This window comes from Dermacentor albipictus, chromosome 1 (genome assembly GCF_038994185.2).
Source record: "Dermacentor albipictus isolate Rhodes 1998 colony chromosome 1, USDA_Dalb.pri_finalv2, whole genome shotgun sequence".
Lineage (NCBI taxonomy): Eukaryota > Metazoa > Arthropoda > Arachnida > Ixodida > Ixodidae > Dermacentor > Dermacentor albipictus.
In genome coordinates, this window is record NC_091821.1 from 267,738,967 (window position 1) to 267,757,307 (window position 18,341).

Genomic DNA, 18,341 nt, shown 5'->3' on the forward strand with positions numbered 1-18,341 from the left:
GCGACCAGCCCGGCTAACAATTGCAGAATATCGTTAAGCCTTGTCTCTCTCTCTCTCTCTACTTTTACAACGCGGAAGTTTTTCCTATATGGTAGAATGTGAAGAATGGAAATTGAGCAGGAAAGGAATGCCATATTTTTCCGTAATTACGCTTTAACCCGAAAAGGGGTCCTGTTAACGCAAATTTTCTATTGCTAAGTGATCGGCACGCAGCCTACATGAGTTCAGATGCAAGCTTTTCTCCACTCTCCTCTGGAATATTTCAGCCCCCTTCGCCTCGCTATACAGAGTAGCGTGCCAGCGGCTGTATACACACTGGTAAAAATCTCTACCTTCTAGTGAAGAGCTTCTTTCTCTCACCTGGAGAGGGCACGCGTCAGCCGGCCGCCTAAGCATACAATGACATAAGGCTTGTACCACCTGACATACATCCGAAATGGCTGGTAAAATCTAGTCGTATGTACCGAGTCATTTCTTTCTGAATTCTTCGCCAGAGCTCTGTATTCGCATAATGTTATGCATAAAGTCTCATTCTACATGAATTGGAATCTTAAATGCACTTGCTCTTAATTCGTGCATAGTCACATCGTCGCATGGCGTTTTGCTTGTTGTATCTCCGGCTGGCACGTACGGAAAGGCCTACAGCCCAAGTAAGCACAACAATGTTAGCCGAACGAAAGTCGCTTTATTCGGTTAGCGGAGGATTATATTTACAACTAAGGGTAACCCGTGGCGCCATCCAGTACTATGTACCATACCTACATTGCCCCCGCCCCCTAAAAAAATGAGCCATGTTTGATGGCTCATTTGCATGCAATTAACGAACCTGCCGTTGAATTCCAGACGGAGGGCGACGATGGCATCCAGACCCAGGATGTCCGTTCCTTCAGGTACGACGTGAAAGCGCACGTCTGCGTGGCGGTCGCGGAAAACCACCGGAGCGATGGAACATCCTTGTACGGCGATACGGTTGCGTGAAAAATCGAAGAGAGTGGCCGAAGACGACTGCAACAGCGTATAGAGATTGAGCTTCTCGTACGTATTTCCAGACAGAATTCAGACGGCAGAACCGGTGTCGAGCAGCGAAATAGTTGTAGCGCGTACTTGCACGTTGACGTGCACTCCTGTTGTATGTCATTAGCCAAGATGAAAAACTGTCATGACTTTAATTCCCTCTTCGTCCGTGACCTCTCGAATGGCCAAAGGTTGCCTGCCCTCTAATTGACTTCTGCACACACGCTCGAAATGACCCCTTTGCCACACCTATTGCACGCCATTGTTCTGGCTCTGCACATTGAAGAACTTGGTATGTACCTCGAGGAGCCGCAGCGGAAACAAACTCTAGAGGCTGGTGGCTGGCGTGGCACCGCTCTAAAGGCTGCAGAACGTTCCGGTCTCGTAGTTGATGGTGCATGGCGGCCCACTGCGCGCACATCCGTGCCTGGTTTAAGTTGCAGCCAGTGTTGTGACGTTGCCTCCATGGTAATGCCGAGTGCATGTTGCAAAGTCAGAGCACAACCTTCTAGCAGTAGCCGCTCCCGTCGCTGGCAGTGTGCAGTCTTTTCCACGAGTTGATCCCGAATGATGTCGTCTACCCGCTTACCCAAGTACCATGTAACCGACAGCTCACGAAGGTTAGTGACGAATGAATCCACTAATTCCCCCAGCGACTGAGCTCCCTGGGGCAACAGCTGTCGCTAGATGAAGACACTAGTTGTAGCGACGAAGTAAGCTTCGAGCTTTGCCTATGCAACGTCAGGTTCATCCGTTTCGTTCATTACCATGTCTTGCTCTTTTCTTGTCGATATCGGCACCTGTGCTTCTGGCAATGCATAGGAAATGCGCTGCCCTTCTACTCCCAAACAGTGCAACAAGAGCACTTTGCAGCTGGGTGGACGTTGTTTTCTGAGGCCAGCAGATAATCTTCAAATGGTCTACGCTACTGCTTTCATGGGATGACTGGCTTTCCCGGTATTGGTAGGAATTATGCTGGCTGAAACAGGCTCATCTTCGAACTTATTCAAGTCCAATGCTATTCATCCTCGTCGCCATCTGTTGTACCTCCGGCTGACATGTGCGGAGCGGCCTTCAGCCCAAGTAAGTGCAATGACGTTAACTGAACGACAGTCGCTTTATTGTATTAGTGGTGGAATATATATACAACTAAGGGTCACCCGTGGTGCCCTCCAATACTATGTAACATAACTACAACAGTGCTCTCGCTAGACAGCTTCCCTGTTACTCTTATTCTGTGTACTTTATGCTGTAGTTGTAGTTGCGGCTCTATATTGAAGAGCAGGAACGGCAGTGTTACACAACCAAACTTCAACGTAAACAAAATTAGTAAACCTGATATTCACCGAAAGAACGCTGTGAGGTGGACACGAAAAGTTACCTGGGAAAGCCGGTGGAACTTCACCTAGAAAAAGATATATCCACCGAAAGAAAAAAAATCAGGTAATCTACCATCTCCGACAGAAGCCATCTCCCGATGAATGCCTATCCTTTAATGGCAAGATGAAACACGAACCCAGCGCGTGCGCGCTTCCCCCTTTCCATTTTGCATTCTTCGCTAGCTTCTTTAGGACACATGGGAAGAAGAGAAGAGAGAGTTGAAAGGTTTTTTCAAGATCGCTCGAAGGCTTGCGTTTCGGTAAACTAGACGGTAACTTCTGCCGAAAGAACCATGCTGCCTGCCGCTGGAAAAAGCAAAAAAGAAAAAAAAGAAAGGAATTCTGATGGGATGACGGCAGTCAAAGCTGGTTGTGCACGCTGCATTTCGAGACGTCAGTGCCCATTGTTAGCGAAACCGGCTCGCTTCCTCATTGCCTAAACATCCGGTCTCGTTCGATGCCGCTTTCGGCGTGATAGCGTTCATTCACGAACTTACGGTCGCGCACTAAACTATTTCTGGATGCGCACCCAACAGAACGCAAGCGCCGGTCGACACCGGTTGGTGCAACGCGCGTGCGGTTGCGCCCCGAATGGAAACCACGCGCTGCCTTCGACGCGGCGGAAACGCACGCGCTCCCACGCAGGCACGAAGGCATGCACGTATGCGAAGACGTCGACGTGTGTGCACGCACGCACGCATGCGCGCGGGAGTGGAAGTGGGGGCTGTACGCTCATTGTATTCGTTTGGCATTCGTCACCGGGTTTCTGTGCTATGGGGCAGAAACCAGGTAGCAGTGCCAAGTGAATTTCCACTCATGTGAAAGCGAAACTTCACGCTGAAAATGTCGCTTTTGTCGCCGGTGAGGACAAGTAATGTTCCATTACATGCTTCCGCACCTTCTCGACTGCCTGCAGTAACTTGCCTCTCTTCATTTACTTTCATTTATTCTCATCTTGAAGGCTCGAAGGCATTACACTAAAGTGGCAATACAATATACGCGCGCAAAAGTCGTTGCGAGAAAAGAAAAAAGAAACCAAATAATAATAAAGCGAGATAATAATAAAGCGAGCAGTCAGAAAAAAATGCTAGTTTGGTACAAACTCAAAGCACGCGAAGAAAAAGTTTGGCAAGTAAACAACATTCATACAGAAGCGAAAAGTGCATTAGGTCGAAGGGTTGACATATAGGTAAACTTGTAAGATTGATTTGTAACGAAATGGTAATGATAAAAACTGGAAAGCAAATGTTATTGAAAGTGATTCGTTAGATGTTTACGAAATTTATTGCGGTTAGCACAGGTCACGATGTGGTCGGTAAGCGCATTCTAAAGAACTACTGCATCAGGTAAGAGGGAAGTAGGCATGGCCGTTGTGCGGCGGGGAATACGGGTTATAGAAGCGCTGTGACTTATGGACAGGAAGTTCGCAGTGCTGGTTTGAGCAAGTGGTGTCTTGATCACCGGTTGCATAGAAGATGGAGTGAAAGCAAGACGCGATCATGCAGCGTGGTTTGAATGCTCGTGCATGGATTGATTGTTTCCGTTATAGAAGTGATGATAGTGTATCGTAAAGGTAAAGCAGCCTGGCTCACGTATAGCAAACACAGCGAGTTAAATGCTTCAAAAATAACTGCAGTCGCGAAGATAGTAGCGCTTTACATTCGCAAATAAAATGTCTGTTTTACTATTCTTGCCATGTTAGTGGGTCAAGGCTATGCGGTAGGCACACCAAGATTTATTTTTCGTCTTTTTGAAATACTTCCGCAAGCTGTGCTAGACAAATTGATTCGCATGCAAGATACTACTTACTTGACATACGAACAAAAAAAGAAAAGAGACCCACCGTGGTTGCTCAGTGGCTATGGTGTTCGGCTGCTGAGCACGAGGTCGCGGGGTCGAATCGCGGTTACGGCGGCCGCCTTTCGGTTGAGGCGAAAGCACCTGTGTACTCAGATTTAGGTGCACGTTAAAGAATTCCAGGTGGTCAAAATTCCCGGAGTCCTCCACTACGGCGCGCCTCATAATCAGAAAGTGGTTTTGGCACATAAAACCACATAATTTTGTTGAAGAAGAAGAAATGAATGGACGGAATATTAAGTTATGCCTTTTAACACCCGCATGGCAAAAGATATGAAAAGTATCATTTTTGAAAAGCACATCTAAACTACTTCACGGTGCTTGCAATAAGAGTGTTATTGAAGGTGAACTTCAATATGTATGGTGTCAAATACAAAAACCTACAAGTTCTCGTTTGCTAGCACCTGGGCCGCACCTACAGGGTGTTCCAGCTAAGTGCAACCAAATCTGTACTGCTCAGTGTTCTCTTGAGGGACTCCTAACATTTTGCATGCACAGGTTGGGCGAGCCAAAGACATAGGGGAAAATAATGAAAAGTAAAGAGAATCATTGCAAAATGCGGTCGCTGGGCCGCGTATTCTGTAAGAAATATTTTTGTCCTATTCTATTTGTTTTCATCCGTCTTGCCGATCGGCCGATCCCAACGACAGCGGCGTGCGGCTTTGTTTCGTGCGACATTGGGAAAGCAGAACGAAAATCACACGAACAATTATAAAATATGACCCTTGAAGCCTCAGCGTGGTTTCACTTCAAAGAAACTGGCCTATAGGAGCTGTCTCACTAAGGAACACTGATGTTTACCGAGCCAAGTGTATTTTCTATGCGGTATAGCGGAGCTGGTGAAGCACTGTCTATTGCTCTCCGGCACACGGGGCAGCAAATGCGACTTCGTTATATCGATATAGCGAAAAATGAACGAATGAAATAAGTGTCATAGGGACATGAATTTCATAGTCAGGAGTTAGGAACATCAGAGTTGAGTGTGCATGCTCCCATCACCACGCGGCGTCCTGTATTGCGGGAGTATCGAGTGCACCAAAGGCCTTCAACCTTCGAAACTGCCGAGATGACGCTAGCAGTGGCACCCTCTTCCCGGCCAGTGGGCGAACCGAGCAAAAGAAAAAAAGCGAATTGAGCAGTGGGCAGATCATTTTGTGTATGCGTGCATTGCAGCGTCCAAATACACGCGTATACCTGGCTACAGGAAGGACAACACGGCTACGACAGGATTGCTTTGAAAAAATAACAATAATAGAACACCAGTTATGCAACCACGCCGTTGCTTTGTTTGTTTATCAACTGTAGATGAATGGGGAGATAATGACTGAGAAACGGGTTTTACACCTAGCTAAATATAAATCTTGATAGAACCACTGAAACATTCACATTCATGCGGGTAGAACCATATCAAATCTTTCTTCTCTGCGCAAAGATGTTTTAAATTGCGACGATTTCCTCAAATATCTATACTAAGACCTTCGCAGGAAAATTGTAACAGGTTTGCCACCACACACAAAAACACACACACACACACGCAAAAAAAAAAAAACGCTTGCACTAATGCAGCATGTGCAGCTATAGGCGCCCCATAGCACCTCATTCCTCCAGACATTTCCGATTCGTTTCCTGCCTGTTTAGTTGTTTCCCGGAAATGACATTCCCCAAGAAAATAAGATGAAAAAACACCCTTGTTTCCAACCTGTGGCTGCTAAAGTCGCCGGTTCCCTATGTTTCTATAATTCCTGTGTTTGTGATTGAGCCAAATTAATTAATGTTGGTCATAGCAGGCAGCAACATCAGCAGTGTTCGCGAAAACCATGTTTTATTAAGTAATCGATACTATAACAGAAATGAAAGCAGAGTGGTCAGAGATGTTCAGTTTTCCTTGGTTTGTTGGATCGGCAACAATTGCAGCATTCTTAAAGAGGTCATTCCTCACAAGGTGAGCGCACATTACCTCCGCACTAAGACCTAGTTATGTTTTCAATGATGTGTAATTGAAGGAGCCTTTATTGTCTTCGGCTACTCGACTTCCCAGGGAAAGCAAGACTAAAAGCACAAAACACTGAAAAGCACTAAAGAGTCAAATATCACAGATATTTGCGAAGTTCGGCGCAGGAGTAAAGGAAGGCTCAGGAGAGAGTAAAAAGACACGAGGTAGATGATAGGTATCTTCACGTATCCACATATCGGCACATAAACACATAATAAAATCAGACGTGAGTCGCACATATACTGAGATTAGCTACGCATATACGGTCTATGGCATTAAAAAAATGGTGTCCTCAACCACGAACGTTAGGTATGAGCGTAATATTTTTGCATTTCTTATGAAAACTTGAAAAGCCACCGGTGTTTTTTCCGTAGTGCTATTTTTGTCCATGAACCAAGTATTTTTTTTTTGTCAGGGTGTACTGTGGACGGTCTAACCACATCAAATCAGCCTTTAATCTTGGCCTCGAAATATCGTGTCCGGCACTCGAGAAGGAAGTGTTGAGCGTCTTGGTGAGCGTGGCCACGAGGGCTCTGCGGACTACATAGCAACTCATTGAATTCTTTGCAAGAACGTGGCGCGTACATGCTGTGCCAGGCCGCAGGATGTGCAATAAGGTTACAAAATTTCTTCTGTGATGTATGGAGTAGGCATCTAATATTGAATACGAGCTGTTCGAATGGCCCACGACGCAGAGCTGATAGCATAGATTGTAGGGCTTCCTTTGAGTCGCTGAAGATTGACCATTGTCGAGGTGACACCACGACACCACTACGAAGTTTCAGTGGCTGCCAAGTCATTGCGGCGTCACTGGAAACGAAGACGCCGATAATGCCACTCGGGCAGCTCTTGAAGACGCACAAGAAGAGGCCATACCGCTTTCACGATCCGACTCAGCTAGCAGACTTCTAGTGCTTGCACAGGAGATCACGCTCTCTCTATGGTGCACACCAAACAGCCAAACCAACCGGAGCAACCGTCAATACCACCTGCCCACTTTGATGTATCTCTATATGCCAACTGGACTTCACCAAAGAGAGGCGACTCTGCTTTATCGCTTATGGCTAGGGGTGGCTTTCACGAAATCTTACTCATTTCGCATTGGAATGGCCAACAACGCTCTCTGCAATGCCCGTCTTTGCGAGGAGACGCTGGAACACATTCTGTGCGACTGTCCTGAATATAATGCTCAGCGACAGTCCCTGGCATCAGTTTTAGCGCACCTTGACAATAGACTATTGTCCCTCAACACGATTTTCACATGGCACCGACAGAAGACATCGCAGGTGAAGGCGACGAAAGGACTACGGTTTTTCAAAGAGACGGGATTGGACAAGCGGCTGCGACAGTGATTTCACGTACCACACCAGATTGATGGACTCTAACGGACGATGTGTGTGTGCTTTGCTCTCTCTCCCCCTTCCCCATCTTTCATCGCCCCCATCCCTCTCCCATGCGTAGGGTAGCAAACCAGTTAAGCTAAACTGTTTAACCTCCCTGCCTTTCCTTCTCCACTTTTTCCTTCCTTCCTTCCTTCCTTCCTTGCAAAATTTCTAGTGTCGCTCAACTTCGACAGAGTGGACAATTTAATGTTATAGTCTATAAAAGATAAGTTTGCCCACTTTGATTTTAATTTAAGCCAAGCGTTTGTGCTAAGTCGATAGGATATCCGTCTCAGCAACTGGCGGACTTCACTAGGGGAGAAGGGTGATTTATTATATAATCAATTTCATGGACCGGCTTTGCAGAGCATCCACTGATACCGTATAACGTAATTTGTTGTGTTAGATTTTAAATCATTAACAATGACCCATTTCTATGAGATCTTTGTTGATGCTATGAAGCGCAAAGCAGAAAGGATAGCAAATAATTCGGTGACAGTAAGGGATGTCACTCTAGACAATTTAAACCTTTGTTCTAGCTCCAGGTCTGGTGCGATAGATGCGGACAGAGGCATTATTTAGGCACGATTCATCCTTACACGCATGAATATACTGTAGATATAAACAGTAAATATTGTACAGTGCATGTTGTTGTGCCGCTATCATGAACATATCTGTCTTGTGTACGATCTCCTTGACTGACAACCCTATTTCGGATGTTGTCACCACCCAAGGAGAGTTATTGATGTCGTCGCATGAACAACGTCATGATGGCCGTGAAGCTTGCATGCGAGCGGAGAAAGTGAACTTTCTCAATCAGGAAGCATCGCGCCTTTTTTAACCAATGTGGCAAAATATGTCCCAAGAGGATGCTAAAGGGAAGTAGTAAACGAGGCTAAAATATCACGTTATTCTTTCAGAACTTGCCATATCTTTACACGACAAAGAAGGCATTCCTTGTGTTTTTGCACTAACTGCGGCGATAGTGAAGCATGTCTGGCGTCACGGATTTCACTATATCTTTCCTTGGCTTGTTTATTGTGCAAAAAAGCCTGTAAAATTTGTCATGTATTTCGTTAACCTATGAAATGAACATAATCGTAAATTGCAGTGTTAGTAGTAGTAATAGTAGTAGTTGTAGTAGCAGCAGCAGTACCAGTAGTAATAATTGGTAGTTAGTAGTAGCAGTAGTGGTAATAGTAGTAGTAGTAGCAGTAGTAGCAGTAGCTAGTAGTAGTTGTACTAATTGGAGTAGCAGTGGTACTACTAGTTGTTCTTGTTGCAGCTCTTTGGCCATACCTGGCCCTTGCGCCATAAAACCCCATACATCATCATCATCATCATGTTTTAAACAATACACAAGCCCTTTTTTTGGGGGTAAGATCTTGCCACAAAATATGATCACGGTGAACAAGTGTTTCGATGAAGGAATGCAGGAATGATAAAGCTATTCCTTAGTAAGCAGCGCGAATAACGGGACACAGAAAAGAGGCACAGGACACTGTGTCCCGTTATTCGCACTGTTTGCTAAAGATAGTGCTCGTAGCAACAAGCCCGGCTAGCCACGATTTTGAAGATAAAGCTACATTCGCTGACGCCTTTCAGTGGGAATGTACTGGTAGACCAGGAGCGCGCCACTTCTGCACATCTATCAGATCGCCAGGCCCTCCAGCGTTATGCTGATCTTGCAGGCTTTACACATACTATGTTGCGTGCTGTGTACTTTGTGTATGCTGTATGTCTGGCGTGTGTCCTGTACGTATAATTCCACGTATCATTGTTTTCTATCTTCTCTCATTCCCCTTATCATCGTTCTCAATCTATCTCTTATTTTTTTTCTGTTTCACCTTGCTTCAAAACCACTATAGGCAAAAAATAAATGTTCCAGCAAAAAAAAAAAAGAAGGTTGAGCTTTCCTTATTTTTTTTCGCTCCTTATTTTGATCAGCAAAATGTAGAAATGAAGTTTTACAAGCACTTTCTATTTTTAAATAATACTATTCCGGCTGCTTTAATTTAAAATCTCCGGTTCTCCTTAAGTACTGGCGACGAAAGATGTTTGGGGACACTTGAAAATGGCGATGGAACCTTAATAACGGATAGCTTTTTTTCTCTTTCAAACATTGCAGTTAATCTGAGGTGCTAGAAATTGAAGCCCTGTTAATGTGTTGTGAGCTCCACCACGCACAACGCGGGAAGTGAAACGGTGTGAACGCCCTGTTCCAGGGCGCTATCGGTTTTACAGGAAATTGAAGATTCCTCCATACTTTGTTTGGGTCAGCTCTATCCCCATTAGCGGTTTATTTATTTCATTTTTGTGCAAGATACAGATAACTAAATTGAAATTTTGAGTTGCTAATGCTACAGGCAACACGGATCAAATTTGGAACTAGTTCAGCCGCGCGCTCACACATGCACTATAGGGCTTTATAGCTCTAACTGCATAGCTGCTGAGTCCGTTAGTATGATTGATAGATCTCAATATGACCTGCTTTTTGATGTCGCCACGTAAACAAGCGCTAGAAGGCCCGTTTCGGACACTAGAAGCAGTCCTAATGAAATTAAGAGGAAGCACGCTTATGAAAGCTGCCCTTCACGCCCCAATATGTCGCAATGCAGTTTAAGTGAACCTCCCTCCTCGCAGGGCCTTGAAAAACAAATTGTTCAGACTTCATATTCAAGCTGAAATAAGTTATAACGTTTGATCACAGCAGTAGTACATACTTAGTAGACGATGTATGTAAGATAATACAACACACGAGTGTCGTTTTTCAAATTTAATTCCCGTACTCACTCAAGGACGTTGAAATTTGTATAAGCATTTCTGCGTTCTTAGGTCAAAACTTCATGTTGCGCTTTTCTTGACTCCTCTTGCATCGTGCTCAACTAAACGTACTTCATGACACTAAATGATAGATGCTGCCTGCCGGCTGCGTAATTTCGTGCATGACAAGTCCGAAAACACAGGTAAAGAATGAGCAACTCCTACGTACACTTCGCAGCTCCCGTATGCCATGGCAGACGTAGTGTTATTCCTATTCTGCAAGCGTAGTCGGTGCGTGATGCAATTTCAGTTGTTCATGAGATGTTATCTGAAATACTAAGCTTCAGATTTGGTACTACTTTTACACTGCGGGAGCACTATGGAGCCAGCCCGATAAGCATGCAACAGCTTGTGGCACATGAAATGTGTTTCACCGAATATCAGAAAACGAAACTATGGTCTAGATGAGATAGAATTCAGAGGTGGTGTACTTTAGTGCGTCTCGTATAGGTACGGCCTTGAAAAACAAATTAATTATGTTTTGCCTTTTGCTGACAGCAGTAATATGCACACTTGGTTGGTGGTGTACACAGAATAATTTAACACAGGTGTGTCAGCGTTCAAATTGAGTGCCCAAGGACGATGACATTTCTAGTGGCATTTGCATAAGAATTTCTGCCTCCTGTTATGGTCTATGTAATGGTTTTCTTGGCAACCTTACATCTGGCTAAACTAAACACAACTTAAATATAAGTTTAACATCTTGTATTCCTGCAAATACATGCAGGAAGAAAAATGTGTTAACTTAAATGTATATTGTGTTTAATTTAGCCAGATGTAAGAGTGTGAAAAGTGCATAAGAATTTATGTGTAACACATTTATATTGGGTTTCGCCCAGGGTTGCATTGCAATCCACGGTTTTATCATTTATGTGTAAGTGTGGCGATTCATTATATCTTTCTTCCTCATACTTGGCGTATATTTTCATTAAGATTTCTTTGTTTTGAGTTTGTTTATTATGTTGATCCCGTCTATCGCTTTTTACTTGCTATGCGTGCTCCGGATTAAAGAAATATAGTTACTCCTAGTGGCATAGATGCGAAGTGTACGCATACGGCGAAAATAAACTTCGCAGACAGACAGACAGACCGACAGACAGATGGACGGACGGACGGACGGATGACAGACAGACAGACAGACAGACAGACAGACAGACAGACAGACAGACAGACAGACAGACAGACAGACAGACAGACAGACAGACAGACAGACAGACAGACAGACAGACAGACAGACAGACAGACGGACGGACAGACAGACAGACAGACGGACAGACAGACAGACAGACAGACAGACAGACAGACAGACGGACAGACGGACGGACAGACAGACAGACAGACAGACAGACAGACAGACAGACAGACAGACAGACAGACAGACAGACAGACAGACAGACAGACAGACAGACAGACAGACAGACAGACAGACAGACAGACAGACAGACAGACAGACAGACAGACAGACAGACAGACAGACAGACAGACAGACAGACAGACAGACAGACAGACAGAGACAGACAGACAGACAGACAGACAGACAGACAGACAGACGTACAGACGGACACACACAGACAGATAGACGTACAGACACACACACAGACAGATAGACGTACAGATAGATAGATAGATAGATAGATAGATAGATAGATAGATAGATAGATAGATAGATAGATAGATAGATAGATAGATAGATAGATAGACGTACAGATAGATAGATAGATAGATAGATAGATAGATAGATAGATAGATAGATAGATAGATAGATAGATAGATAGATAGATAGATAGATAGATAGATAGATAGATAGATAGATAGATAGATAGATAGATAGATATACAGACAGACAGATAGACAGACAGACAGACGGACGGATCCTCGTATGCAAATCTACAAATAGTAAATGCCGCAAGTATGCGCATAATCGCTCGTTGTGATTGGTTGATAATTTACACCGATAATTTCTATTTCAATAGAGCATCAAGTTGGGCTAGCTGGTGGAAGTTCATCTTGTAGTAAGGGGGTACTGCGCTATAAACACACGGACTACAGAAATAGAAGTGGACAGGACTGCGCCCGCCCTGTCCACATCTACTTCTGTTGTCCGTGTGTTTAAAGCGCAGTACCCCCCCCCCCCCCTATTACAAGACAATTTCTATATGCCTTCGTAGACGCGTTGTGGCGCCACGCCTTTTTCCTTGTGAAAGACGGAATATATTTCTCGCCGAATGACTCGTTTCCTGATCTCACAGTTGCTTTTTTGGAAGCGCGCTTTATAAATGACCATCTTGGATGCAGAATTCAAAAAGTCGATCTAGGGCCATGTTTGTTCAATGCAAACCATCATGTTAACTGTTGGACACCTTGAAGGGGCGGCGCACGAAGACGAAGGCAGAAGGCAGGAATACACCGGACTGTTGGAGCCCACTCTTAATCTATAAGCAGCGAAACGGTTTTGTTACTCTGTACAAGCAGACATGCTTGGCATCGGACTGGTTTTTATCGTTTCATGAGAATTCAATGCGCCTCTGTGGAGCCTATGTTCGACTGTGATGCATTATGTAGGGGCATCGAAACGCCAAGTTTATAACTGCACAGAGTTGGGCTGTCGCTCGTGCACTGCTCTATGCCGTGTTCGAATCGCATGACCTTTCTTCTTCTGCCTCGCCACGGCCTTGTGGCCTTCAATGAAGAGTGAGGTGCACGATCCCCTAGCCTCATTTGAGGCGTTGGTTCATTGGTCGATTTTTGATTGATTAATTGAAACGTCGGCAACATTTGCCGTGTGTCAAACGATTCACGCAGCTCACGTGACGACCGAGGCAAGAAAACCGGGCATTCATTCGCAGACATGTTGTTGCATGCCTTCCTTTTGCGTTGCTGTATTTGTGTATGCATATTTATTTATTTATTTATATATTTATTTATTTATTTATTTATTTATTTATTTATCATACCCTCAGGGCCAGAGGCATTAGAGAGTGGAGTGGTACAAAAGAAAATGTGGAACTAAGAAAGTAAACAAACGCAGGCAAATGTAGTTTCGTTGGGCAGACAACTGATTACCATACTACGCCACTATCTCCTTCACAGCCGACATGCGTGCAAATGCTGATCCCCGACATCGACAGGATGGCACCTTCCCTGGATGCACCCTTACCCTGCGGGCTCGTTCACCCGAGTTCAGCCAGATCGTCAACGTCTTCAATACAAGCCGATGCTATAAATACGCCACTTGCACCAGCCAACCAAGGTCGATTCAAATAGGTCGCGAAGCTTCGGGCGAAAAGCGGTTCAGTACATATTGTCACCGACATCAGCATGGGGGGTTATGGGAGCAGCGATTGAAGCGCGACTATGTTTGGAGGGAACAAACATTGGGAAAGAAAAACGCGTTTTTTAATTCAAACGAGACACAGTTAGATTCATTCAACGAAAATAAGATTCCTAGTCAATTTTATATATTCATGATGAGTTAAGAAATACGTTTATTTTATTATTATTAATAAATGCATTTCTTTTCAGCGCCCATCGCTACAGGGGGCGTTGACGTCACTATCAACCCGCCGTGGTTGCTCAGTGGCTATGGTGTTAGGCTGCTGAGCACGAGGTCGCGGGATCGAATCCCGGCCACGGCGGCCGCATTTCGATGGGGGCGAAATGCGAAAACACCCATGTACTTAGATTTAGGTGCACGTTAAAGAACCCCGGGTGGTCGAAATTGCCGGAGTCCTCCACTACGGCGTGCCTCATAATCAGAAAGTGGTTTTGGCACGTAAAACCCCACAATTTAATTTTTTTAAACGTCACCATCACTCGCAGTGCAATGCACGTCTTGAAATGGGCAGAAAGGCGCACTCGTATCACTTGTTGAAATACGCCCCCCTCACAATTTGCGCTTTCTTGCTTGTCGAAGTTTGTCTGAATTGGTGACGCGGGTAACTTCATTGCTTCTTAATCTGTTCAGTCAAAAGTAGTGAGTTACGACCGCCAGATAATTGTGTAGTTGTTTTCGTGCGACTGCGCTGGACGACGGGCTTGGCGTCCGACAATAGGATCAGCACTCTACACCTAAAGCTTTGGTCGGCCTCCAAAGAAAGTATGTTCTGTGCAGGGATGCGATTTCGACAACCGTACGGCTGGGCTTTTCCTGCATCGCTTTCAACGCTGAAAGCTCGAAACGCCCATCAAGTCGAATGGCGGGGAACTTCAATATATAGCTCCAAAGGAAGAACAACAAAACAAATTTCGCGCCTTCGAAAACAAAATGACGTCACTTCTGCTTTTAACGGACATGGCGTCACGTTATTTTTTCTTCCGCCGGAAGTGTTCCCACCACATACAGATGGCGCTAAGCCCCATGAACCGGCGATGGACCGCCATGTTTTGAACGTACGGGCTCCTATGGAAGCTTCGCTACCAGGTATATTTACCTTGAGCCAACTTCAGAGGGCACGCGAACAGCGCTACCGGCATGGCTCTTAATTGTTTCCCTTTAATGATGCTGGTTGCTGCAGAATTATCATTATACGCTAAGTGATCTAATTCCCTGTGTCTGCTACTGTTCCCGTGCCCGCGGGTATTGCGCGAGACGTTATGTGAATGCTAATCTATGACTTTTTTACTATTATGCTCCGGTGACATAGAGACTAACCCTGGTGCTCATACTCGTTCGGAATCCCTTTTAGAAATCGATTCCCTCCCTAATGACCCCGCTGAACAAATGAAGGTTCTCTTTGACTTTATTAAAGATGTACATAACCGCTCACTTCAAAGTAGCAGGTTTCAAGCTGAATTTTCTGCAGATATTAAAACGGTTAAGAATGAACAGAGAAGCTTAGATGCTAAAATTAGTGGAATGAACAAAAGACTAGAAGTGCTTGAAGAAAGAACAAAAACGCTAGACCGGTACAAGGAACAACTATTAACAATGCAAAAAATCACTTGAAGAGCTCACCACTAGAAACGAGCTGTTAGAATCTCAACTGAATGAACAAGAAGACCGATCACGTCGTGACACTTTAATCATTTATGGCCTACCGGACGCCAAGGAAATTTGGCAAGAAAGTGAACAGAAAATAGTTGCAACTTTTACCTCGGTTCTTGAATGCTTTTCTTCCAATCTCATCGAGCGAGCACATCGAATCGGTCACTTCGCACCAAATAAATGTCGGCCAGTAATTATAAAGTAATTTTGGCTTAAAACCAAAGAAAGACTTATTTCGATGTGGAATCTGTTTAAAAAAAGGCATAACTATAAGCGAAGACTTTTCGCCTGATACACGCATCGTTAGAAAGAAGTTTTTCCACTTTGGTAAAAGCCAAGCTTCTTCTGCACCTTTCAAGCTTCGCCACGACAAGCTGTAACTGAACGGAAAGTGCTATTTGTTTAATGCTACCACTGCCTCCGTTCAAGAATTCGTTACTCATCGTGACAACACAAGCAACACTGACAATCATTCACCGCATACGACACGCGCATCATCGTAGGAAGACGCGCGGGGTGGTGGCTGTCTACCGTCATCACGTCCTCCGACATCAGTCCTGTTTACCAACGTTCGCAGCATTCTTAACAAATACGACCCCTTATCATCCGCAATAGACTCAAGCGACGCCCAAATCGTTGCCTAAACCGAAACATGGTTGCCACCTCATGCCAGTGACGTTGAACTTTTTCATTGCGCACAGAACTACATTTTATACCGTAGTTCTGGAATTCTGGTTGGAATTCTGGTCAAACCAAGTGTTTCTACACATAATGCAACGTAACTCATTCTTTGATATTGGGAGCAGAACCACATCATCTTTGAGGTGTGCTTGTCGTGCTGCTTCATCGGTTGCTGTGTTGCCAGTAATGTTACAACGCCTGGTATCCACTGAAATGCTATTGCATGTTTCACTGCGCTTGCCTATGTGAGGTTTTTAAGTGTCTCGTATATTATACTATCACTGAATGTTTTCCCTCTTGTGCTGCAGAGTGATGTTAGAGCCGCCTGTGAATCGCTGAAAATTACACATTTTTGCGCATCTCTTACTGACAATATAAATTTTAATATAAAATAAATTGCCAACAGTTCAGCCGTTGTGGACGAAGTCGCGCGAGATAAATGATTCTTGTTTGTTGAGGTGCGGTGTAATGAATGATGAAGTTGAAGAGTTTGATGTACTGGAGCCATCTGTATAGACGTGTGTGTATCCTGAATACCGCATATATATCTGGTAAAGTGCTGCCTGTTGAGCAGCTTGAATGAACATGTCTCTTTTTCTGAATATCCCGTCTACTGACAATTCGATTTTTGGAAGTGTAAGCAGCCATGGAGGATATTCGACGTCTGAGTTCCAAAATTCATTTCTTGGCAATATGCGAAGATTTCCTCGAATTTCTACATGAACATAACTTTTACCTCGTTTCATTGAGTCTAGAGCCAATGGGTGACATTTATGCCGTGTTTGAAGACGAAAATAATGCCGGCATGTTTCTGTAGTTCGCATAACTGGAAATGGTGATTGGCGAGCCTCAGCTATTACAAGAGAATTAGAAGTCGCTCATGGAACTCCCAGACATATGCGTAGTCCTCTAGCTAAAAGTCTCTGAAGTCGCTCTTCTGACGTGTGGGAAAGTCCGTGTAGGATGGGCGCGGAATACACAATTTTTCGTCGTATTAATGCATTGTAAACAGTCAGCATGGACGATACTGATCCGCCCCATGATCTGCCTGCGAGTCTGCGAAGTACAGTCACTATGGCATTGACCTCGTTTTCGAGTTTTTTTTTTTTTATGTGGGGTGTCCAGGATAGCTGCCTATCAAGTATTATGCCAAGAAATCGATGCTGTGTGACAAACATTAGAGGGTGTCCTTCCAGATTAAGGGCCAGACAATGAAATCTTCCTTACCTCAGTAAGGAAGCCTTCATTGCAGTGAGGCTACCTTATGTCACTCTGAAAGGTTCCTTACTGAGGCGCCCTTGGTGAAGGCTTCCTTGGTGCTTCCTTGGTACTTCCTCAGCATAAGAAGCCAAACAATGAAACCTTCCTTACCTCACTAAGGAAGCCTTCATTGGGGTGAGGCTACTTTATGTCACTCTGAAAGCTTCCTTACTGAGGGGCCCTCGGTGAAGGCTTCCTTGGTGCTTCCTCAGCATAAGGTAGCTCCAAAGCTACCTTCATGCGTCCTTACGCCGCTCCTGGCCCTGAACGAGCGCTTCACCTCACTGCTTAACCACGTGGCATTCGCTTGCGCATGCGCACTGTCGCCCACCTGCGGAGAAGCGCGAGCACGGTACGTCTTGCCAGGCATGTTCGTTTCAGTCAGGCGTGCGGCATGAAAGCATTGCTAGGCGTTGCTAGGCGTTGCAAGACGCCGGCGTGCCAGCGTTGCTGGAGCACATCAAGTTTTGCACTGTAATGCGCAACTTTTTTTTAACTTTAGTAAACGAAACTAGAAGAAAGCGTCCACGCTTCTCTATATTAGCTATTCAATTTAAAGATTGTGCGACGATACAACATTTTTAAATAGAATAATGGTGTTCGCGGAAAGATTTGAAGAGATAATCTCGAACCCAGGCACGCGGCAACCGCTCCTTAGGTGAGGACGGGTGAAGGGAGCTTTCAGAGTACGCTTGCTTCCTCCATCGGTCCTTCGCTGTAAGGAGGCCTCACGTAAGGTTAGGAAGCGCTCGAAGGAAAGGAACTAGGAGTGTGCGAATATTCGGAATTTCGAATACGAATCGAATATTTTCCATATTCGAAGCGTATTCGATTCGAGAAATGCATGTTCGGAAATTCACGAATATCCGAGGACGGCCGAATAACGGTGGAAACGGCGAATATTCGGATAGACTGCGAATAATTGAGCAATTAACCAATTGTATGCTTGCTCCGCATTCTCCTAAGAA

At 44.8% G+C, this 18,341-nt stretch overlaps 1 protein-coding gene across 1 annotated transcript in view; it reads right to left on the reverse strand.

Annotated features, from left to right (window-relative positions):
* Positions 1–15,776, reverse strand: part of LOC135915849 (uncharacterized) — a 124,434-nt gene extending 108,658 nt beyond the window's left edge. The window contains exon 1 of the mRNA XM_065449045.1: positions 15,541–15,776. Within this exon, the coding sequence (XP_065305117.1) occupies positions 15,541–15,733 (193 nt within the window). The 5' untranslated portion in view covers positions 15,734–15,776. The remainder of the gene's footprint in view (positions 1–15,540) is intronic.
* Positions 15,777–18,341: the final 2,565 nt, after the last annotated feature.